General features: G+C 47.5%; 1 protein-coding gene across 2 annotated transcripts in view; it reads right to left on the reverse strand.

Moving 5' to 3' along the window:
- The window catches only part of INPP5D (inositol polyphosphate-5-phosphatase D), a 43,987-nt gene continuing 20,367 nt past the window's right edge, over window positions 1-23,620 (reverse strand). Inside the window, exons 4-28 of one of the 2 annotated variants that reach the window (XM_065748190.1) lie at window positions 22,319-22,490; window positions 21,516-21,656; window positions 18,030-18,117; window positions 17,739-17,819; window positions 17,509-17,580; window positions 17,115-17,238; window positions 15,965-16,071; window positions 15,326-15,428; window positions 14,345-14,541; window positions 13,535-13,652; window positions 12,959-13,055; window positions 11,849-11,987; window positions 11,080-11,188; window positions 10,852-10,940; window positions 10,531-10,612; window positions 9,361-9,450; window positions 9,075-9,188; window positions 7,913-7,995; window positions 6,934-7,021; window positions 6,055-6,204; window positions 5,240-5,333; window positions 4,894-5,001; window positions 4,093-4,362; window positions 1,705-2,281; window positions 1-1,024 (exon numbers count right to left, since the gene is read on the reverse strand). In XM_065748190.1, the coding sequence (XP_065604262.1) occupies window positions 1,022-1,024; window positions 1,705-2,281; window positions 4,093-4,362; window positions 4,894-5,001; window positions 5,240-5,333; window positions 6,055-6,204; window positions 6,934-7,021; window positions 7,913-7,995; window positions 9,075-9,188; window positions 9,361-9,450; window positions 10,531-10,612; window positions 10,852-10,940; window positions 11,080-11,188; window positions 11,849-11,987; window positions 12,959-13,055; window positions 13,535-13,652; window positions 14,345-14,541; window positions 15,326-15,428; window positions 15,965-16,071; window positions 17,115-17,238; window positions 17,509-17,580; window positions 17,739-17,819; window positions 18,030-18,117; window positions 21,516-21,656; window positions 22,319-22,490 (3,296 nt within the window). In that variant the 3' untranslated portion in view covers window positions 1-1,021. Of the gene's footprint in view, window positions 1,025-1,704; window positions 2,282-4,092; window positions 4,366-4,893; window positions 5,002-5,239; window positions 5,334-6,054; window positions 6,205-6,933; window positions 7,022-7,912; window positions 7,996-9,074; window positions 9,189-9,360; window positions 9,451-10,530; window positions 10,613-10,851; window positions 10,941-11,079; window positions 11,189-11,848; window positions 11,988-12,958; window positions 13,056-13,534; window positions 13,653-14,344; window positions 14,542-15,325; window positions 15,429-15,964; window positions 16,072-17,114; window positions 17,239-17,508; window positions 17,581-17,738; window positions 17,820-18,029; window positions 18,118-21,515; window positions 21,657-22,318; window positions 22,491-23,620 lie in introns of both variants that reach the window. The other variant, XM_065748188.1, reaches the window with a different exon arrangement.

A 23,620-nucleotide genomic window follows, 5' to 3' on the forward strand; every position in this document is an offset into this window, starting at 1 on the left:
GTGACTATTTTATTGTTTTTAAGTAATCGACGTGGAAACAAGAGCAACGATTAAGTCACAAACAGGCATAGCCTAATTGTAACCACCGCATTAATACCTGACATGAATATAACAGAAATCACAATTATGTTAACATTATTCATCCTCTGACAATGAACAAAAGTGTACGGTAAGGTCAGCATTAATCTATTAAGGATGCTACAAAACCAGCCAGCCAGTGTCCTCCAAGAGCAGAGTGCTTGCTATAATGAAGGCTGGGATGACTGCCTCCCCATCAGGCAGCTATACTTCTGGGCTGTGTATAAAGCTTGCCTATTCTTTCCCACTTCTGCATGTTGTTCTGTCATTTCCCTTTGTTTCTTCGGGGTATAAAAGCACTATCTGATAGAAAAAAAGGGGAGGAAAAGAAAGGAGCTACTATGACAAGGACCAGCCCTCACCCTCTGCACGGATGCAGCCTGAGAGCTCACACAAGAGGCAAAGCTGGCTCCACTGACAGTGTGTGACATTCATCTGTATCTCTATTCAAATGCTTTTCCCACCCTCCCCTAACTCCTTACTGCATGGATTTGATATACTCTGGAGCTGTACCGCTTTCAGAATGTTTCTTTTTCATATCACTCTTTATTAGGAACGCTGCAGCACAGAATAAAAGAAAATGACTTTTGTAATAAGAGGGCTCTTTAAATATACCCCTTCCATCTCCTGGTCCTCATCCCGTACCTTCCTCATTTTCCAAGACATTTACTGATGCATGTGCTTAGCTACCTGCCTCATAATGGAAGTACCATAGCGACAGAAGGCTAACTTGTGTGGTGGCCCTGACCCCTCTTGGTCTGAGCAACACAGGTTAAACTTCTCAGCTAGAACACTTTCATTGTCATAGAGAGATACACTCTCTGAAATAAAGACCCCCAGTCTCTGTAGAACCAGACCAGAGATTTTCAGTGTGAACAAAGCAGTAATCTCCATCTTTCTTCCCATCAGGTCTCCTCCCAGAGTGCCATCTGCCATGTTGCTTTCACTGTAGAGACAAGAGAAAGACATCAGCTTGTCTATTGCCAGTCCTGTGAGTTCTTACAGAGAAGAAAATCAACCCTACAGCTCACTCAACTGGGCTCTCTTTTTGTCCCAAACCCACTCAGTACGACATTCCTTATTCTTCATCTAGCTCACGACCTTCTGTAAAAAAGAACCACCAAAAAAAAAACCCAGCCCAGAAAAGCCATTGTGGGAATCTTCCCCCTCAGCAATGTTTTTGAACAACAGTGTTACTGGTGTTTCCCACAGATAAGAATGTTTAATAATCCTTCTGTAAACTGCAGCAAAGCAAACCTACTGGTGTGGTTTTGTGCTGTCAGCCCAAGTTTGGACACCCTCAGAAATCATGAAGTATGCACCAAACAAGCAACAGCAAAGCAGCTGAACTATTTGCATTTCTCTTCTGGCCACCACGCTTCAACGTTCCATGGGCAACTCGAACTCCTTGCAAAACTCAGGCTGCAGCTTCACAACGTGACATGCCCTGTAGCACGGAGAAGCACATCCCCTGCTCTGGGAGCCCCGTAGGTTTGCGGGACGGTGCTCTGAGGTTGCTCAGGAAACACAGAGGGAATGCACGAAGCCAGCACTACCCTCGGAGTTCTCGGCTCTGACACCACAGCCTATGGACACCCCCTCCCCTCGCTCCTCCAAGAAACACACCGGTGTGGTTGTCCTGCCGAGCGGTCCCTCCTCTATCCGATGCTTGCCGGCGTGCGGCAGTTCTGAACTGTCCCGATAGTCTCGGCCCTTGGAGCTCTGCATGTCCAGCACTGCCCGGCTCTTGGAGGGCAGGGGCGGCCTGCTGAGCTGTGCCTGGACGCCTGGACCGACTTCAGACCTCAATGGCTTGACTGATTTTTTGAGCAGCGCTGAGTTTTCAGCCGACGCAGCCACCTTCGGTTTGCCCGGCGTCTTTTCACCCGTACTCTTTTCTTCAGATTGCCCGGAGCAGGTGTAGGAGCGAAAGCGCTGCGTGGGGACCAGGAAGGGCGGTGACGGCTGCTTGCTGCAGCTTTTGCTGCTCTCTGGCTCCTGTGACTTCGTGAGGTGAAAGCTCTGCTCGGGCAGTGGCAGCTGCTCTTTGCGCGAGGCCTTGGGGTAATCCTGCTCTTTCTTCGGTGCCGCCTTGGCCTTAGAGCCCATGTAACCGTACAGGGGGTTCTCAAACATCTCCGGCTTTTGCTGTCCCTCTTCCAGAAGCAAAGGCTCTGCCGTGTTCTTCCCTGGTTCAGGTGGCCTACAATCATCAAAGCGTTGCAAAAAGGAGACTTGTAAAGTGTAAGCGAGAGGCACTGATTGAAAGAGAAAGCAAATAGGAGATGAACACGATAAAATTATACTAGGCAAATGAGCAACAGGATAAAAATTAACCTTGGAAGGAGAGAACAGAATTGTGCATCCCTTTCCTTTTTGTTTCCTTTTTGTGGTTGTTTGTTTGTTGTTTGCTTAATCTCTATTATTACCATAGACATGGTGCTGTACAAACTCCACGCTGGACTACAGTCTTATCAAAGCAACATTTGGCTTTTCTTTAAACAGAGATAAGATACTGAGCCAACCTGCACCCCGTGCTTCAGTGGCTCTGCAACACGCACAGATCTGAATTAAACTATTAACAAGAGTCTTCAGAACTGGCAGGGAGGATTTAAATGGCTGTCTGGACAGTTAACATAAAAGCTCATGTCATGCTGGATCAGTACAACTAGGTCAATCTCTTGCTACCAACATCACATGGTATTCCTAAGGAAGGGATAAAATGCCATGATGGACCCAAATGAATTGTAGAACGATTTGGGTTGGAGGGGACCTTAAAGCTCACCCAACCCCAGCCCCTGCTGTGGGCTGGCTGCCCCTCACCAGCTCGGGCTGCCCAAGGCCCCACCCAGCCTGGCCCTGAGCACCCTTAGCGATGGGGCACCCACACTTCTCTGGGCAGCAATGCCAGGGCCTCACCATTCATGTTAGAATTTCCTCCTAACATCTAACCTAGCTCTCTGGTCTTTTAGTTTAAAGCCATTCCCTCCTGTCCTATCACTATATGCCCATGTAAAAATCCAGTCCCCCTCCTGCTTATAAGCTCAACCTGTAAGTAATGTTAGCTCAATGTATAAGTAGTAGCTATACACTGTAGGTTGAGACAACCACTGAGCATTCACAGCTGCATCCTTTAAGGCTGGAAAGAGAGCATGGTTGTGCAAAGGGACAAGGGAGGTTTTGTAAGACTTGATCTGATCTGACCTTTCCTCTGGGCTTAAAAGATTGTCCACAGTATCACTGACAGAGGGCTGAAAGGCAACGTGTTCCTGGGTGTGTTCAGCTGAGCTGTATTTCTCACTTCAAGTCGTTTTGTGGAAGCTGCCATACGCAGGATCAGATTGCTGAGAGCATGATGGAGGTTGTCAGGATCACACAGATGGAGGCTGTGACTTCTGCAAGTTCTGGCTTACCCTGTGCTGAATACTTACCTCCAGCCCAGACTCAGAAAGCAGCTGTCACTATAGAAAGATCTGGAATAGGGACCCTGACAGCACACAGTCACTACGGGGGGTAGTGACATCAGCTGACTAAGTTGTTAAGGATATTTTGAATTGACGAGTGGAAATTCTGCATCAAGGCCTGTGATAGATGCAGGCACAGCTGCTGACATCTGCAGCAAGCTGTACATCCGTATAGCAGTGAGGTAGAAACGCAGGTGTTCACACGTGACATGTGAAGGAGCTCTCCTTCCCATCAGTAGAAAGCACACCTCTTCCCCTTTTCCTCCCTTCCTTTTCATCAGCTTTCTCCTTCTCTCTAGAGCCCTGCTAGTAGAAAATCAGACATACACATACAGCTCTGGTTTTCCTTTCACCGAAGCCTGATAAACTACGGCACTAGCTTGAGCATCTGACGCCTGCACTCGTGACCTTCCCTCATCTTCATCTAATCCTAGAGGTAAAAGGCTGAAAGTATGTGCTGCCCCTTGAATGCTTCAAAAAGATAACGAAACAGTGGCTGCACACAATGGGAGAGAAGGGCACTACTCCAGAGCAGCAGGCAAACACTCACAGGTGGTCCTGACTCCTATTACAGATGCTTCTGTTCACTGGAGTCTGCAGAGATGGTTTCGGAGACAGAGGGGACAAGGAGGGTGATGTGGAGGATGACTCCCTCTGTCCCACGACAGAGGTGCTGTCTTTGGGCTGCTGCTCATAGTTCCAGAGAGAGGACGGCTGCTCTGTTGATGGTGCCTGCTTCAGCTGGCTGGTGGCAAATGGTTGCTGAGGGAAAGCAGCCATTCCCAGGTAGTTGGGGTTGCTGATGTCTGTGGGAGTGCAGCTGCTGAAGAGGAGAAACACTGTTAGAAAGATGCATTAACAAACAGATGTATATTCTGTCGCTCCGCCTGCAGGGGATTTAGTGCCCTCTGATTGCTTTGATTCGGTACCACCCACTGGGATTATTACTAATACTTTTGTCACTGTTGTTTCAGAACCAGAGACCGAGCAGGAGTCCTGTTCGCACCTCCCTCCCTTGGGTCACCGAGAGGAAGCAGCTGGGTCAAGGCCACCTCCTCCAGCCCCACACGGTTCCATGTCCAGGCTGCAGAGAGCCTTAGCACTCAGCCTCAGCAGCCACGTGGAGGGGCAAAGCGTGCTCGTACAGGGCAGTGAGCCCAGCAGCTGCGGTGGGGCGGCTCCAAGCAAAAGAGGCAGGTAACATAACAGGGCTAGGCAGCATTGCACAGCGTAGGAAAGCGCTGCTGAAACGTTTGGCCTCTCGAGGAGGACCCATGGGGACTCGCAGGCGGAAGGCAGTTTGAGCACAGCATCCTGCCACAAGCTGGCCGAGGCAAAGCTGTCGGATTACCGTAACATATCCTCCTTTGCCAGGCTGTCTGGAGAAGAGGAAGCATTCCCCCTATAGCGAGCAATGGCTGCTGCCTCTTTGGCCATCAGATGAGTAGATTTTGATTTTCTGTTGGAAATAAAAGGGCCCTTCCTAAGGTGAAGTGAAAACGCAATGCAAGGGCTCAGACTGACTAAGGCATTCTCATCTTTCAGAGCTTTGGACACAGAAGCACTGATCAGTCCGGGCCTGAGGGCAACACAAGTCAGCTTCACAGTGCTATTAAATCCATTCCCACAGCAAGCCCAGCTCCACGCGTACTGAGCTAACTTGTGTTCTGTGGCTGATTTACCCATTTGTCCTTTACCTGTTAATCGCATCGCTGTCTTTATTCGGCTCTAAGCTGTTCGTGATCTTTGGTTTCTGCCCAGCAATTTCATCACGTTCAATCTTGACAAAATCTGTAGGAGAGTAAAGGCAGAGCCAGTGTTGGACAGCTCCAGTCTGGCTTCCCACGTTTTCTGTATTAGTGATGTATTAAGGCAGTGTGTATCAGAATGACAACGAGCTGGTTTTAAACAGTCATTGCTATCGTGTTTTCAAGTGCCCACTGCTGCACACTGTGCTTTGTTGGCATAAGAAAGACGGTGGCTACTTTGAAATACAACAACCAAAGACTGTGATCCCTGATCAGTCATGTATACATCACTTTACCATCAAGAGTAAATGTCGTGAGGCTACACTGCTATTCTGAAAGAGAACAGGAGGCAGCCAGTTGACCATACAAAAGGTTTGCCATCTTTTAGCTGAGAAACTGCTCCCTCAGAACCACACGTGCTCTTTGCAGATGTTCCCCAATGGGAGCAGACCAGGAACAGCTTTGGCACCTTACCATACAGCCACTGCAAGTGGAGATAAGGTATCACCATTCAATAAAATCAGTATCAGTGACAGACAGGGGGCTCTCTCAGTCTGCCAGATTTTCTTGAATGATAAAAAGGAAAAACACAAATGCAACCGCTGTCTTCCTGAAAGAGTACAGGTATGCCCTTGGGAATTAACAATACTCACATCTTGCTGTCAGCAAAAGAATTGCAGGGATAATTTTCAATTGCTTGTCAGTTGTTTTTCAGGATGGAAATACTCTACAGTGAACATTGCAGAGATGATCTAGTTCCTTACCATACAGTTTCTCTCTTTGTTTTCCTTGTGATGTTTGTAACTTGATTTCACCTTGGAAGACCCCTGTTTTCTCGCCATGGTGTGTCAGCACAGTATGGATAGGAACTAAGGATTCTGTTGCTTCTATTCTCAGGGCAATGCAGCCTTCCCCTAGAGGATGACAAGGAATGAGCCCAAGAGTGAGGAAAAAAAGCACTGAAATCATTCCTTTGTTGTGTCAGACATCTACATCTGTGCAGACAAGGCTGAGATTACTGGGAAGGATCTGTTCTGGATCACTGTAAGGACTGTAATTCCTCTTGGGAAACTGGGGGCATTTCACACGTGTGAAGGATTTGGGCATCCCAGATATCAGCAGGTGCCTACAGGGTTCTGAGCTTCCATCTACTGGTATGGAAAACATAAGCCTGAAACTGTCGTATCAGTTAATGACATTTCAGCACAGAGCCTTCTCTGGGCAAGGGGCACAGTCACTGGCTCACAGAATTTGGAAGCAAGCAGCACTGATTTTTCTGTAGCCAGGAGAAATGCATCAAGTAAGTGCAAGTGAAACAGGATTTACGTGTTCTGATTAAAGCCATTCATACAGACTGACTCCTGCTTTAATTCCCACAGTGTGCTTTCTTTTTAAGCCACTGGTACTTTAGGGCTGGTAAAGCTTACACAGATCGATGTCTCTCAGTCATAGACCTCAAATCATTACTTCGTAAAATCTTGCCCACAGTGTATTTTTGTATGTACTGACTTCTAAATCGGAAGCCGGAGCATCATAGCTGCTCAGTCTATAGAAGTTACTTCTGTTCTCTCCCACTCTTTCAGCAATTTAGGAAAATCTAAGTAGACTTTGACTCACCCAGAACTTTAGAGCTAAGCACTTACCATAAGATTCATCACTGTCTGATGACTTAATGCTGATCAGGATGTGTTGATCCAGAAGGTATTCTGGGTCTGAAATAATTGGAGTCAGCTGCAAAGACAAGTTAATGTAGGTCACTACTAAGGGCGATCTACATGAACAAAGTTCTCCCTGTGCCTCAGTCCTAAGTGAGCAAAATTCAGCTGGACAGAACTGTGAAGGCATCACATAATGCTCCATGTTTGGAGGTCTGTGGTAGAGTGTTACACTTCTGGAGTCCCCCCATGCTCCTAGCCAGCATGGCAGCTCGGATTCTACAAACAAAACACTCCTGTTGGGCTCAGCTGCATTTTTTTCCTACAATGCAGGGGTGAAAATTGCTCTGGGAGGAAGTGATCTGCTCTCTGATTATAGCCTGTTCCCAAAAATCTGTTTGTTACAATCACTTATTGTAGAGTCAGCAGTTCTTCTTTTGGGCTATTCAGAAAGGTACTGACATGCATATTTACTCCACATACAGCAGCTCTGACAGTTCTACTAGCTCTCAGCATGCCAGGAAAAGGAGAACAGGGAAGGGACCTGATTCTAGAACTGAAATACAGGATGCTCCCTCTGGCCACAGATGGCAATTTTAGCATAGGCAAGAAAAAAATAATTATTTTTTCACAGAAATACCAAGAAAACCTTTGTCTGGCAGGGGAAAGAGTTATTCTTTTACTTCATCTTCCATCTAAACCAAAACACAACAAAAAGGCTCTGTTTAAGGCTTGCCAGCACAGTCACCTTCACTAAAAAGGGGAGGAAAAATTCTGCATTCTTACAGACTCCTTTGGCTGAAAACATGACAGCAATATTTCTGAAAATAATGTCAACATAAGAAAAGGTTGGAGGTTGGACTCAATGATCTCTTGAGGTCCCTTCCAAGGGATTCTGCCACTCTGAGGTTCTATATTGCTTAGCAAAGCAGAAGGTTTCTCTTCCATGTGGATCCTCACAGTTTACCTTTGGAAGAGCATCCGTGAACTTGACCACAAGCTCCCCTTCACTTCCATCCTCGTTTTCTCCTTCCTGACTCTTTACAAAGCCTGCAAAGGGATGAGAAAAGAGTTCACCAGACAAGAGACAGCAAGAACTTGGATACAAATCCTTTTCAGATGCTGGATCTGAATGCCAACCATTATTTTCCCACTTGGGCACAGGTTCTAAAAGTGTTAAAAAGCTCAAAGTATGTACTTTGGGTGAATGTTTACACTGTTAATTTTCAAGTGGTCTTAATGGGGCATCATTAAATAGTTCTATTTTACCATTAAACTTGGCACTGAGAAGCTCAGCGCATCCATGGGCTGTAGGACAAGAACATGACAGCTCTTCCTACGCCACTCAAGATAGCACACTTTTGAAATTCTAATTTAAGATTTGCAATACACTGTTTCCATAGAAATGTATGCAAATTTTGATACAGCCAAAAAATAATCCTTTATGGAACTGTCTTTGACACAGCTCTCTGACATGCGACAAAGTGATGAAGCATACACCAAAGGCACGCTGTCCCACTTAGAAGAGCAGTCCTGTGATGGGAATCACTTAAAAAAACACAGTAGGGGCATACAGGCCTGTGTTACATAAACAGCTGAGGCTCAGCCCTGCAGCACAGGGACAGAGGATGAAATATGTAGCCCTGGTTGGTACACAGTCCCAGACACAGAACCATCACACCTTTTTTTCCTTTCCCTTTAAGCTCATCCTCTGATTTATTCTTTTCAGACCACGAGAATCGTATTATTTTTATTAGCTCAAAGCAGATGCTTTGTTTTGAAAGCACCTAATCACTTGGAGCAGGCACAGCTAAGAGATCGGGCAATCATTTGCCAAGTAGAGCTTTTCTGTTTGCAGAAGCAAGAGAAACACATTTCTCTTCAAGGAAGAGATGATCAGGTTGCCAGACAAGATGGCAAGAGCTTACAGGTGTAAGTATGACTGATAGTAGTGGGATAACTTGCAGAATACAACACATCCTTAGCACATCCTTTTTTTTTTTTTTCTTTTTTGCATTGAAACAAGTGACCTGCACAGCTGTTTGTTCTGATCAAAACAAGAAGAAGGGAAATTAACCAAAGCAGGCAGGGAACCTTGACAGAGAAAATAAGGATGAGCAAACCCTTACTTTCTAAGCAGCTAGAGTGAAACTCAATGTAGAACTTGGTCTGAGATTTGGTCTTCAGTGTAGCGGAGCAGTGCAGGAACTCTATTTCCCCTTGGGTGTTCATGTACTTGGAGTCTAGGAAACAGAGAAATAAGTACACGTGCACTAGAAGATAGAGAGAAGGCATTTTTGAGAGTACTCTTAAGGAATCGGCTTTTCCTTCCAACATACACAATGTGTTGTATTTTATATCCCTAAAGACATGTATGCAAGGCAGCACAGCACGTGTGCCCTCAGTCAGACTAACCATTCTTTGAAACAAACTGTGAGGTGACTCCCACTTCGAAGGTGGCAAAGACAGGGCTGTGGTCACTGGTGGTGATGTCAGTGGTGCAGCCTGCCAACAGAAAGGGACACAGTCACTGCCCTGCAGTAGCAGTGCTGGTTGGTAATGTTCCAGAAAATGTAAGTGTAGCTGTGCTACCTACCTCTAGTCAAAGGTATTTATACATGATCTCACGTTAGCATGTGGGAATGTAACACAAAATACACAAAGATTTGGTTGATAGACAAAACTTCACTGTATCATTTTGCAAGCAGCTGCCAAGACAGGTTTCCCCAAAACAGAAAGCACCTGTAGTGCTCTTGATTACATCTGAAATCACACAGGAACACTGTTATGGCCCAAGATTAGCAATGGGCAATATCTAGGTGCTGTCTAAGCACATTCCCAGCTCCAGCAAGCCCAGTTCATTGAGCAGGACAGGGAACAGCCAGATGCCATCCTCACAGAGGTGCTTATTTAACAGCACATTGCATCAGCAGAGGCTCTGTGATCAGACCAGCCCAGCTCATCCCCTAGGAGATGCCCACAGCCCTCATTCCGATCCCATACGTAGGAAATCAACAACTTTGTACCCACATATTTAGAACTACATATAGTCAATGAAATTTCAGGAACTAGGTCTTTATTAAACAGATCTTGTGTGTTTCCCTCTTCTCTACACCAGACTTTTCTGAAGCTTCTCAGCAAGAAAGGGAACAGGCAAGTGCTCAGTACCACGCAGCCCTTCTGGACTGTGAACTGACAGAAGTTTGCAGCTCCAGCTCTGCAGATTGGACGGAGGGTCTGTCCCGCTGGTACCACCAAGTATGGAGCTCCTGGTGGTAACCACACAGGGAAAGTGCAGTTGTTGTTGCCAAGAAAAAAACTGGTGTAAAGGGATCCTGCAGTACAGCCTAAAGCCAGACATTTGCAGCTGTGTGAGTGGCATTCTGCGTACAAAAGTAGAGCAGAATTCATTCTTGACCTTGTAAGGCTACAGGCAAAGAGGTTTGGCTCCGGTCTGCCTGGTTTAACATCAGGTCCCTCTGTGCTGAGTGCCTGGCAGCGCTGGGAGATTCCTACAGACTCTGCTGTGAATCATTTCCGATTCAGACTGATTGCTTTGCTATCTACAAGCTGTTATCTACCCACCATAGGACTGACACACAACGTGCACCATGGGGTATGATTTCCAGAGCACTCGATCACACCAGGATGGCAAATTGTACTTCATCTGCAAACAAACCAAGGGACAGCTGATGTCAAGAAGAAGTGGAAGGACATTTTCACAAAAGAAAAGAAATTCACTTGACCAAATGCTAAATATTTGCATCAGATCTTTTTGTCTGGATTGTCCTTTCAAAAAGATCTGAGTGCAGAAAATTGAGAGATTGGTTTAAGTCACTTTGTTCAGTAGGAGTTACTTTCCCAGTTCTGCTGTTTAATTCAGAAGGGAAACCAGACTTCACCTACCCCTGTGGCTTTTTGCTTGGTGTAAGCATACTTCTCTCGGGTCCCTCTTTCAAAACGATAGGTGGGAGCAAAAGTAATCTCTTCTTCCTCTAAAACAGAGAGACAGCTGTGTTACAGCCTGGCCTACTGTGAACCCCCACAGGCCCTGCCCTGTATGCCCCACATTGGATCCAGAAGAGGAAGGTGCTGGGAATGGGAGAGGAAACTGCTGCTGAACTAGAGCCTTACCAAACTGCAGGAACACCTTGTGGTCCTTTCTCTCTATGAGAAGCTGGTCGAAAGCCAGCAGCTCCGGATATTGCTGCTGCCTTATCTTCTGGATAATATTCTCTGCTTCCTGCCAACAGGGAAACAGCAGAGCTGCAGATGATGCAAGACCTTCTTTTAAATACTCCCTCATGGGTAAGCCAGCAAATGCTCCTGAGCAGTTTCACAGAGCCATACAGCTCATCACCTCCCCACCTTTCCATTTAATGGAAGGCCTCAACCTTTGCCATGTGGCTGGGCATTTCTCTGTTCACTTATCCACTACCCAAGCATGCATACACACACACAAACACACGGACTGTCAGCTTCACACCAGCACTGAGCTCACTGTTGTTTCACTGAAGCCTGTCCAGAATGGCTAGCCTGTTTCTGAGGCCCTGTTATGAGCCACTTAAAGCCAACTGAACAGGGCAAAAAAGGCAGCTTCTGCATCTAGCCCTTCAGAGACAGATGCTCATGCACATGGGGAGAGGAGCAGTGGAGGTTTGTGGAAGCAAAACTGGAGCAGCAGTGCCAGGTGGCACTCCTGGTACACCCTAGGCCCATTCATCCTTGGTGAGGCCAAATTTCCTTACTCTTCCTCAACTGGTGCAACACTGTACCTAGGGAATCCCTCCTCCCTCATCTCTTTCTGCCACTTTTTATGCCATGTTGCCCTAGATTAGAAAAAGAGAGTGCTTCTATAGCAACATCATGCTTTGTCTCCGCAGGGATCCGTGCAGTCCCTTACTGCTGGGGGCTGCTCCACGCGGTAGTTCAGGTCTCCCAGCCAGAAGAGATGAGTAAAGCGATGAGTGATGTTAAACGGGCTCAGTTTCTTATCTCCCAGCGTCAGGAAGCGCAGGATGCTCGTGTAGTTCTGGTTGCGTCTGTCAAGACAAGAAACATCTGCCTGACATCCTAAATTGCCATGCAATTTCTAAATGCCTGGGCTGGCAGAGACCGCTGCTTTACCAGGCAGAAACTGGTCTGGATCAACATCTAGAGAAGAGCAGATCTGAAGTGAAGCACTTGCCATCCCTCCTCCCTCACTCTGCACTTTAGGGACGGGGGAGATGGGGGACAGGAGGGCAGGGGAACAAACAGCAGCTCCTGACTGCTCTGCCCTGGGGGTCAGATTGTTTGCAGCTGAATCAAGAGGGCCAAAAGCTGTTCCAAAGCCACTTTTGTTGCCTCCTGGGGCTGGGCTTTTTTGAGCTTCGTGCCCTAGAAACCCACCGTTAGGCTGTTTGCCTTCAGCTTTCAGCAGGAAACACATCACTCGATTTTGGCAGCTATTCCAGGCACTGGGGAACTCTTTCATATAAGTTAACTCCATCAGTGGCAAAAACCCAGAGTAGAAATCTCACACCATCTGCTTTCTGGGTCCCGCACCAGAGAAACTTCTCCATTTCAACTCCTCTTTGCTTTCAAGACCATTCCTTCTATCTGCTCCATCTCGTCCCAGCATGGGCACGCAACTCCCACCAAGATCTCTGCCTTTCCAGCCCTGTGCTGCACAGAGACCATGGGGATTCATTTCACGGCTCAGCACAGAGAATTAGCCACCGTGGAGATAATTCCCTGTATTCCTCACGGCACATTCTGCCTAACAGGATCTTTCTCAGCTGTGCCCCAGGGTGCAGCACAGGTCCTGTGCTCACAGGCCTTCCTACAGCAAGGAGACAGCTCCCTTCAGCACATCATTCCTAGATGGGAACGGCCTTCCTACATTGAATGCATTTTTGGGGTCCAGCAGACACGCCTGGAGCTGTCTGGTGGGCCCTCCTTTCCACACGTGGCTCAGACAGTTTCACCCAATGGTCAAAATCCATTTGGGAGAGGGGAAGACATATTTTACCTGTGTTTCTTTTCGCTTCCTGAAGTCAGATGGCTGTTAACAAACCCAAAGGAGGTGCCATTAAACATGAACGACACCCCCACAGCTCCTTTATTACCTGGAAAAAGATAAGCCAGAAATGTCAAGAAATCAATCCACCTCCGGACTGAGTCTAGCAAAGATAAAAAAAAGCACCGAGTGCTTCTTCAGTGAAGTGAAGGATGGAGAAATCAGTTGACTTAATCAGCACAGAAAGAATTAGTAGATGCTGATTGTGGCATGGTAACGAATTTTCTGGATGATATGAAAAAACATTAGTTGAATTGAAAGAAGTGCAGTTTCCTTGTGAAGCCCAAAAAAGAGCAATAGAGTGGCCAAAGGCATTTGCTGGGAAGCTAAGGTATACGCACAGACAGATTTCCTCTCTGACAAAGTAAGAGACAGTCAGTGCTAGTGGGGCATAACCTCTGTAACACTACTGTCACAGAATTGTACTCAAAGCAACCTTGTGCAGAAAGAGCTGTTCCATCCCAAGGATGGGACCACCACTGACTGAACTGGTGTCAGCCCTCTGGGCTAACTGGGTCTGCTTCTTACCCAGCGTGTTTGCAATGCCTGTCTTCACGTTGTCCGTGCAGATGTGGCTGATCCGGTTCTCGTGTTCTGGCTTGGCCAGTACCACAATCCTGATATTCCAGAGGGTATGGATTGCTATCTGCAGGAATGGGAAGGTCAGGGGTTACATTTGTGCACAGATCTGCAGCCTTCTGGACTCCTTCTCCAGCACTCTCCTGCAAAGATTTTCTTCCTGTGCTTGGAATCTGTCACTCGGTTATTTAATCAAAGGTGGGAGGAAGGGCCTAGCTATTTTCTACTGCTATTTTCTACTTAATCTTTGAATTGCTTTGCTTGCACAAAATAACAGTTTCCCAATCACTGTGACAGTTATTAATAAAAGTCCCACTCTCCTTTGGCCTTCCAACTATGTTTAGATGCGTTTCTTAACATTTCTGACACTAGGAAATGTCCAAACTGGTCTCAATAAGGCCTAGGGATTGTGTGTTTCTTTTTTAATGACTGTGCCTATGCACTGTTGCACCCCCAGCTGGAAGTGCAATGGCCAGGGGTGAGATCTAGGCTACAGCTGGCTCAGAAAGTTCTAGACTCCTTCCTTATAAAGGTCAAAACACCATCACCACATCCTTCAGCCAACTCCAGCAGAGGATGTTGTGGAGTCCACAGACAGACTCGCTTTGCTCTCCCTTAGCCAAATGTGATGACAATAAGGGGAGGGAAGGGGAGGAGGCGTAGGCAAAATGCTATTTATTCTTCTGTCTCTTTTATTGGCACAACATGTGCTCTCCTCGTATGCCTGAGCTATGTGCAATGACTAGAATAACTCCTCACCACTTTGAAGCTGATGCTGGTGATTTCCTGCAGGGATTGCCTCAGGGTCTCCAGCCATTCCTTCTCTCCTTGGGGATCCTCCTGAGTGCCAATGACGTAGATGTCGTGGGGAATGTAGTCAGCAGTGTCGTCGCGGGTCTTCCCCTGCCCCTTGGAGAGAAACCAGGAGGTGATCTTCTTTGGGGGAGGAGCAGCACCTTTTATTAACAAATCAAACACCAGAGTAAATCAGTGTGTGTGTTCAGCCAAACCCAGGACACACAAAACTCATTTATACACACATTCACTTTATCCAGCACCAGTTTCCTCCAGCCAGGGAAGAATATTCTAAAGTGATGAAGATGTCGACCCCTCCTGACACTGTGATAAGGAGAGGCTCTGCTTTGACCATCCTCCTTGTTTCGTTGGCCTACCAAGGCCAAGCTTAGCTGAGCATGAGGGCTGGGAGCTGCTCTCCTGCCCTGCCTGCACCTTCCGCAGTAACTGTGAATGAGCTCAAACAGTTGAGCTCACATCTTTGAAAAGGATTCTACTCCACAGATGGGAAAAACAACTTAAATTCCACTGTCCTCAACTACACTCTGCTCTTGTTATCTAAATATCACAGATACTCCGCTTGCTCTCCAGGCTTTACACAAGCAGTCCCTAATCAGATGGCATGCAGCTATTGGCATCCTGGAGCAGATACTGGTGTGGACGGCTGCACCAGCTTCGTGCAAGACACCATTTCTTGTCATCAGAGGAATCCTTCAGCACCCATCAGGGCGCCAGCTTTATGGCTGTGTGACTCAAACCATGGAAAGTGTCAAACCACACACAAGAACAAGCCTAGACTTAAGCTTCCCCTCTTTCTGTCTCACTGGAAGATCTTGGTGTATGGATCTGCTACCGAACACGGTATCTGGACTTGTCATGGCAGGAGAGCACCGTGCAATTTGGTAAAAGTCTGAAGGAGCACTCGTGTCAGAAGGGAGCCCATACCCATGTTCCAGGTGCCAATGAAGACAGTGATCATATCAGGCTCCGGCTGCTCAGAGTGTTTATTCTTCATCTGCTGCAGAAGCTGGCAGAACCCTTCCCTCTTCTAGACAGGGAGAAGCACAGATAATTAATGGGATGCATAACTCCAAGAATACAACCTCTTGAAAATCCATCTGAGCCAGGAAACTCCCGGCAGAAAGGCAGATTACCTCCTCACCATCCCGAAACCTTCAAAGATTCTGTCCTTCTGTGGTACTTTCTTAAGCTCTTAGCTTGCTCATTACTTGAATGAGTGCTGAGCTGGCCAGAAGGAAGCCTAGCCTTCCCCTTTGCTTTCAGAAACCTTACTGCAGCTGCAGAAAGTCAGACTCTCCTTTTCCTCTCCCACTGCTTGCTGATCCTCTGTTCTGCTCCTGCCTCGGTGACACCACCGAGGCATGTTTGCCCTCCCCACTGCCTCTCTGCACAGGGTCTATTTTTCCATTTTCTGTGTGCATCCAGAAAAAGGAAGAAATTTCCTTTTTGCCAAGCCAGCTTCATCCTTCAGCAGATTCTTTTACTCATAAAGAATGCCCTTTCTACCTTCCCCCCCCCACAGACCTGATCCAGGCTGGCAAGAAGGAGACATCGTGTATTTACCTTGGAATCAGAAAATACATATTCCTTCCGCTGTGTTTTTTCTTTTTCTGTTTCCAGCACGATGACCAGTTTGTTAGGGACCTTCTGAGACTTGATAAGCTGCAAGACTAAACAGAGACTGGGTGGCATGAGCTGTGGTCACTGAAGCTAGAATCCCACCAAAATTAAGACTCAAACCCAGACTCAGGATGGTCGTTTGTGTCTAGGGCTGGCTTTGTCCTGCCTCACTACACTGCAGTGTTCCCTAAAGGAAAGGACCTTGCCCTTGAAGTGGAGCCCCCAGATTCCTCCTGCCTGGAGCTCTGCAGTCTGATGTGAAGCCTTGGCCTCCTGCAGACAATCTCTCTGCCTACATATATTCTTTCCCCATCTGGCAACGAGGAGGTAGAATCCCATCTGATGGTAAAGGTGAATAATCCCCATCTAAAATAGCTGCTAGGTAATTATGAGCACGAGCTGGAGAAAACTGTACATGAAAGCTAATCTTGTCAGTCATTGCCAGCAACAGAGAGATTTTCTACAGAGGGGAGAGCCCAAGGGCATAGTTTTCTCTTTGATAAATCCTACTGGTTTTGGCAGTGCTGTTCAGGGAAGTGTGGGGTATGACAAAAAAAATCGATAGGAGTCTTCAAAGAGCTGTCTCTAGAAACATCAGAGGCACAAGGAAGTTGTTTGACTTGGGCCTTCTCAGGCCAAGCTAGCATTGCTCATCGGTAGAGATATTGATTCACATATAAAAACAAAAATCAAGGGCAAATGCACTGTACTGTGGTACTGAAACTGGGTATCTGTCTTTTTACCATCAGAAATTATCACAGGAGTCAACATGCTCGTGCAGCATGTTTCTTTCCAGCAATACTGCTTTTCAGTAGAAAATTGTCCTATTGCAACCAGCTCTAAGGGCAATCAATTTTCCATCAAAACCTGCTCTTGCTGTCTTCTTCTGGACCAGGCAGATTGCCCTTTAAATTGCCAGATTGCCAGTACTGAGTCCCTGCTGTCTGCAGGCTGCGCTGGGGATAGGCAGCCGGGTCTGCCTGGAGCTCACACAGCACCCAGGGCCAGGCAGCCATTCCTATCTTCCTGCCCATCCTCCATCATCCATGAGATCAAGCATCTAGTCCCACATTTGTGACCTTAAGTATCTTACTTTTCTTATGGGTATAAAATTTGTCTTCTGGACCATCCTTAGCTCTCTTGATAACCAGTTTTCCCATTTCCACATCAACCTTGAGATGTATTTTTGAGAAAATTCCCAGAGAATCAGCTTTCACCTATCAGGAAACAGAGATATTTGTCATAAGCTATCTTATACACTCCAGTCATGTGTATTACAAAATGCAACATTTGCCTGAATTCACAGTCATGTACATCATCATGCCAATCCCACTAGTCATCTCTTAAGCACTTGCATGGTGCTAAACAACATCCAGGAATAGCTGTGTTATCTCTGAGGCAGCACAGCACAGAACTGAGATACTGACATAAATCTGCATGGCTGTCTCTCCACATTCCGGTCAGCACTGTGAAAGAAGAATGCTTACCTCAAAAGTTACAGGGGGGATGAGGGAACGGCGGTGTGTTGAATCAGGACCTTCAATCAACAGGGTTTTCACCTGGAAAAGAAGCAGTGTGTACTGAGTTGTACCAAGGGTTAGGAAGTCAGAGCAGAGACTGTGGCAGAGGATTGCACTGACGATGAGCCAGAGACATGCAAGATGCATAAACAAAGGCAACAGATGAGAATAGTGTAAAATAGCTATAAAAACTCTACCTTTTCTTCAATGGAAGACAGCAATGAAATCAGCTGATTGAGTTTCAGGACGATATTGACTGGACTGGCTTCACCAAGCATCTGATAACCACAACACAGAAACAAACAAAGAAACAAGAGGAGGCTATGGGATAAGTGAACCTGTGGGGTGTAACTCACTGTGTGCCCTCTGCCTTGCATCCATCACCTGAAACCCACCAAAGCATTGCTGGGAAATCAGAGCCCCCCCTTTCCCCGACGCCAGCCAGCTGTACTCCCCTGTTCTCATCTCCCACCTTCCAGCCAGCTTACCTGCGGGCGCTGATGGATGCCGGGGTGCAGCTGCTGCTCAAACACCTTCTGGATGGACTCCAGGGACGGGAGGGTGCGGGAGGCTTCACTGGGAACAGAGAGGTGGCCGAGGCCAAAGGCTGCAGTCAGGTCCCTGGCTCAGTTAGCACTGGTCTCTTTGCACAGAGCTGCACAGGCACACGCTCACACCAGGGCTGCTCTCAGCAGCTGCCATGCTCCTGCCCTCCCTGCTCACTGCCCACTCTGTTGGTGGGATGGGGGATGAGAGCCCTTCTTGGCTGCCCCAGTGATACTGCCTATGAAGGCTGACTGCAGTTGGGCATCCAAATCTGCCTTTCCAGAGCTGGGCGTGGGCTGTTTCTCTTGTTTAACTGCAGAGATGGAAACTTCTCATGTCTCTCTGGGAAGATGTCCCAGTCTGAGCCAAACCAGAGGACAATCAGCATTTTACACAACATCAAATGATATTTCCACATTGCACTCCAAAACCTCAAAGCACAGCAATGTTCAGAGCCTGTGGATGTCCCAGCAGAAGCTCAGTGTGGCAGAGCCCTTGCAGAGGACATTGGCAAAGAGGAAACTCATTTTTTCAGCTTTTTTAGCTCACATGACACAGAGATGCTGGGCACGGCGGCGAGGGGAAGAGCCAGCCTTTAATCTCTTGGATGGGAACCTTTTGTGGGGTTACAGTGAGATCCCTTCAGCATTTCCCAGCTGTATTCCACAGGATGCTCATTTGTCAAAGCGCTGTGGTATGAACTTGGCACAGAAGCTGCGGTCCGATAATGACAAGGCTTATCACGGGAAAAGCACAGGGAGTGCAGGTCAAAAGGAAGGGGACGGTGGGAGCAGTGCTGGGATGCCTTCACCAAGCCCAGTCAGCTGTGGATTATTAATGATTTCCCTCACTTTCCTAAATCTGCATAGACCGGATTTTACTCCATGTTTGCTGGGGAAAGTGCTCCAAAGTGAAAGTGCATCTGCCTGCCTGCAGATTAGATATCTGTCGAGGGGCTGAGCCGTGGATGATTGACTGCCTTCTAAGCACTCAGTTTCAGCTGGGAAGACTATGCCACAGGTCGCAAAGAAGACACACTTAGGAGTGTGAATCTGCTCAAACTAGTCCTGCAACACCAATATTCAGCTTTGGATCAGCTAGAGCCCACAGCTCTGCCAATGGCTCTGGCTCTAAACCACGATTGCCATCGATTTCTGGCCACAGAGTCAGGCTCACGAGGCAGCAGGCAGCTGCTGGAGTGTTAGGTTAAATTCAGTTTGAAAAGAAAGACAGGATACGTAGTGAGACCCAGAGGCCAGGACATAGGGCCCATCTCTCAAAAACAGAGAGCAGCAGTCGCTCGAACCAGTTCAGCAAAGATTTCTCATGGGAAAAATTGTCCTCTGTTTACCGTACAGCGCAGTGCATCGCGTGGCTGTCGGGCTGGGGGAAGAGCCTCTGCAGGCGTTCCAACTCAAAACCACAAAGTGGTTTGAGTGGCACTTTTGTTTTCTGCTCTTGATAGTGTAAAGGAAATGCACGTCGTCATCTTTATTGGGGTGCCAGAAGTCTGTGTGTCCACAGAACAACTGTACCAATGCCGGTAATGAAAGGTGCTTGAAAAGCTGCCTTAAATGCTCCACGTGGACAATACCCAGTGAGGAAGGATAAACGGAGCATCCCTGGTCTGCTGTAACCTGGCTGTGTGCAGGTTTTGTGTGCTGGGCTTTGGGAAGCTGGAAGAGACCAGAATACAGCATTGCCAGAAAAAAAAACAAACAGAAAAAGATTCACAACAAATCATCCTGGCCCAGCAGCACCAGGGAAGGGAAAGCAGCTTAAACGTTGGAGAAAGAGCTTGAGTTGTTAGAATTGTTGGGTGTTTTTTTTTTTCAAGCTAGTCCTAAGTATTGTGAAAATAACGAATTATTAAGGGAAAAGAGGGCACAGCCCAGAGATATAGGAATTACCGATACCTCCAGCTGCAATCCCTGGAGAAAGCTGAGATCAACAAAAACTGAATTTGGGTAACGCCACTGATTGAACGGTGGCTCAGAAGGCTAATGAGGGAAGGAACATAAAACTCCAGCAACCTCAGAGATTCTGCAGAAAACAGTGAGATACCCAAGCACGACAACTGGACAACTCAAGCCAACCAAGCAGTTTGGCTGGGTGGGATGGATTCACAATTGGAAGAGCAGGGAGGGGTTCCTCAGAGAGATTGCTCCTCCAAGACCGCTGTAGATGGCGGGCCTTCATGGGAAAGGAAGCAGAGAAGGCAGCTGTGTGTGACAGAAATCAGGCAGAACTGGGGGGGAAAATACTGCTTGTCCTTTGCTGTGCCTGTGAGGTGCTGAGCCCCTGAGCTCCACCTGTAAAACTGTCCCCAGTTTGTTTGAGGATAATACATCCCAAAGCCCTGTCACCGAGAAGCCCCACAGAAGATCCAGAAATGGAAAAGCTGTCCTGGCAACTGAGAGGACTACAGACCAGCTGCTTCTATTTCTTTCTCACCATTCCGTACACATTTACAAGGAACAGGGTTATGAAACCCAGCTGAGGTCAAAAAGAATAAGAAGTTGGGAATGGAAAAAGCCAGCCATCAGCAGAACAGCAGCACTGGAGGTATTTTGGTAACACAAAACTCTCACTTGTGATTTCATTAGATTTTGGTTTCCATCGTACAGATTTATTCTTAGCTGGCCACCTGGGTCTCCCCCTCTGTGGGCGTGGAGAAGAAATACCACCACCAGCCTCAGTTCTTAATGCCTTGGAGAGGAAGATACCACGAGCAACAGACACACATGTGGAAGTGAGCCCTCAGCCACAGTGTGGTAGATCTTTAAGATCTTTGCATCAGCGTGTGCCAACCCTGTTTGCTTACAGGCAGCACAGAGGGGAAATCACATCTTTCCACAACAGAAAACACAGGGAGCTCCACAAGGTTTTAGTTCCCTATTGGAGTTCTCCTATGTGGGACCTGGAAGGGCTATAAATAGGAAAGGTAGATTTGTAGAGCCTGGGCTTGTTTCTCTTTACATCTGAGTTGGACTTCACTGACATCAGTGGGATTGTTCTTGATTCAGAGTGCTTTTGTGGGAAGGGAAATCAGCACTTCAAACACAGCTAAACACCAATGTGTATTTCCAGAAAGAATTTCTGCTTGGCAATTCTGTGGGTGTCATTTATGCATTACCAAATTATGTTGTTAATCGGTTCTAGTGCAATTTTTTGCTTTGTTTTCTCTCTAAACAAAATAACAAAAACCCCACCTCCACTGACTGAAACTGCCTACAGGTGAGCTTCACTCTCATAGCTGTGTCTTTTAAATAGACTTCACATCTTTGGACCAGAATTCCAGGTCATGAGATCCACACGTAATGATTTTGAGCATAAGCAGACTCACTGTGCCAGAAATGCAGGTTTTGAATGCGTGTGGCACCTACATTAGAATAAACTGTTATTTCTGAAAATCAGCCTGTAATTACCTGAAGAGCCCTTTGCAAAGAAGTGTCAGCAGCTTCTTCAGCTGGGGAAGATTGCTCGAACCGGGCTGCACCATCTCTAAGTCACTGATGATGTGAACTCGCAGGTAATCCTGGATGAGTTTAAGGTGCTCATCAGAGACACTGTGAAAGAGATGTGCAAGTCAAAAGCCAGCTCTCTGCTCCCAAATATTTGGCAGATTTAGTGTTTCCTTTTTTAATAAACCTCCACTGCCAGCACAGGCAGATGGGGGCAGCTTGCAATGGATTTCAGTGTAAATATGCAGTTCTCTAAATTGGATTATGGATCTCCCACCATCAGAAGGTGCTGCCACCTTCTGCTCTCTGCCCATCACCACCCAGTATCGAGCTCCTGCACCAGGGGAGCTTTGCCAGAGCCACAGGCAGACAGCAGGCAGGTGAAACCAGGCTGCTGTGAGATAGCTAACAGCAACGTGATGAAGAGACAAAGACCCCCTTTCACATCATCACGTCCCTCTTGGAAGGCTTTATTCCAAACAATCCAAAACAATCTTAAGAGGTGCTGAGACCGCAGAGCTGAGCAGGATGCTCCCCTCCTCCCTGCCTCTGTGGACTCCAGCAAGTCCAAGCACTCTGTACGTGCTGTCCCGTGCCCTGACAAAAGCAGAGTAGGCAACACACCACACCTCTCTGTCCTCTGTTTGGTAGCATACGTGAAGAGCAGTTTGGCTAAGTGGAATAGGCCCCCAGCTGCCCCAGAGAGGGTCAGAGCTCAGAGCTGGACCGAGCGATGTTTCTGCTGCCCTGTGGCTGGCCAGCCTCACCTGCTCGTGTCCTGGTACTGCAGCCGCTGGAGTAGTGTCTCAGAAAGGGACAGCTTGTTGACATCTGCCACCCTGGAGTTTTCAGGGAGAGAAGACACGTCCTTCGTCTCGCTGCCTGGCAATGCCATGAGGATGTTGCGTGGGGGCAGGATGGGAGGCGTGGGTACCTGGTCTGCCAGGAGGAAGGGACAGGCACAGTCATCCCAGCACAGCAATGCAACCTTGTCCCCCTGCCCACCGGGAGGGCAGAGTCTGCTCCGCAGTGGCAGTCATTGCAGAAACTATCCCTTCTGAAAGGCCTCCAGCATCACAGCTGGGAAGCTCAGGGCTCGATACCGGCCCACTCCTGTTCTCAGGGGTGTCAGTGGTGTGAGGCCAACACCATTGAGCCGCCAGGCTTGGACCTAATGTGCAGCCAGCACATGCTCTGCCTCGCAGTGTAACCTCATCCACTGTCCCAGCCTCACTGTGACTGTCCCAACTGCAGAGCAGCTACGAAGGCTAACTAGTTATTTTGAACATCATGCTTAAAAAACACAGCTGTACCCATCCATTGCCATCGTTACCATTATCTTGGAGGTGTGCTGCTGGGGCAGAATGGGCATGATGAGTGAGCACCAGAAGCTGCTAAAGGGAAGAAGTGGACACCTAAAGTAGGCAAACGTATGGAGGAAATGTAACCCAATACAAGGGGCCTGAGGACTCTGCTTTGCCCTGCAGTCATCAGGTGGAAAGTGCAGAGCATTGTTCTGTGCCCTCGCATTGCTGTCATCCTGCTGCTCAGCACACTACTCCTTCATCTCCTGGGAGAGGAGTGCGTTTCCCTCCCTTTATCCCAACCATGGTTGCCTTTCTTTTCACACCTACTGCTCCAACACTTTGTTATGCCCGCCACGTGTAGCTGGTTGAGATGTCAGCTTTAGATGGGTTACTTCCTAACAGTGGGATTGCCATCATCAAAAACCTCCACACCATCAAACAACTGACCCATTGCTTCTGTGCAGAGCCACTACAGTAATAAGCTGAGCCATCTGCAGACAGAGGCATCTCTGCAACTCTGTGCATGAGATGGACTGACATCTGGGAGCCCTACATGGTTCCAGAAGGATGGCACTGAAGGGTCTTACAAAATTAAAATCTGCCCATAAGCGGCCCAGCCCAAGTGCCAACATCTCTTCATCTAAAGGCTTAGTCTTGGCTAGAACTTCATTCCCTGCTGCTTGCCTCTCTGTATTATTTTTGCTGCAGTTCCCACCCCCGCTCTGAAAGCAGGAGATTTAGTGCAGCTGGCCAAAAAAAACA

The sequence above is a fragment of the Cyrtonyx montezumae genome, unplaced genomic scaffold (genome assembly GCF_038088225.1).
Source record: "Cyrtonyx montezumae isolate F1298 unplaced genomic scaffold, pur_monq_1.0 scaffold_5, whole genome shotgun sequence".
NCBI classification, from domain to species: Eukaryota; Metazoa; Chordata; class Aves; order Galliformes; family Odontophoridae; genus Cyrtonyx; species Cyrtonyx montezumae.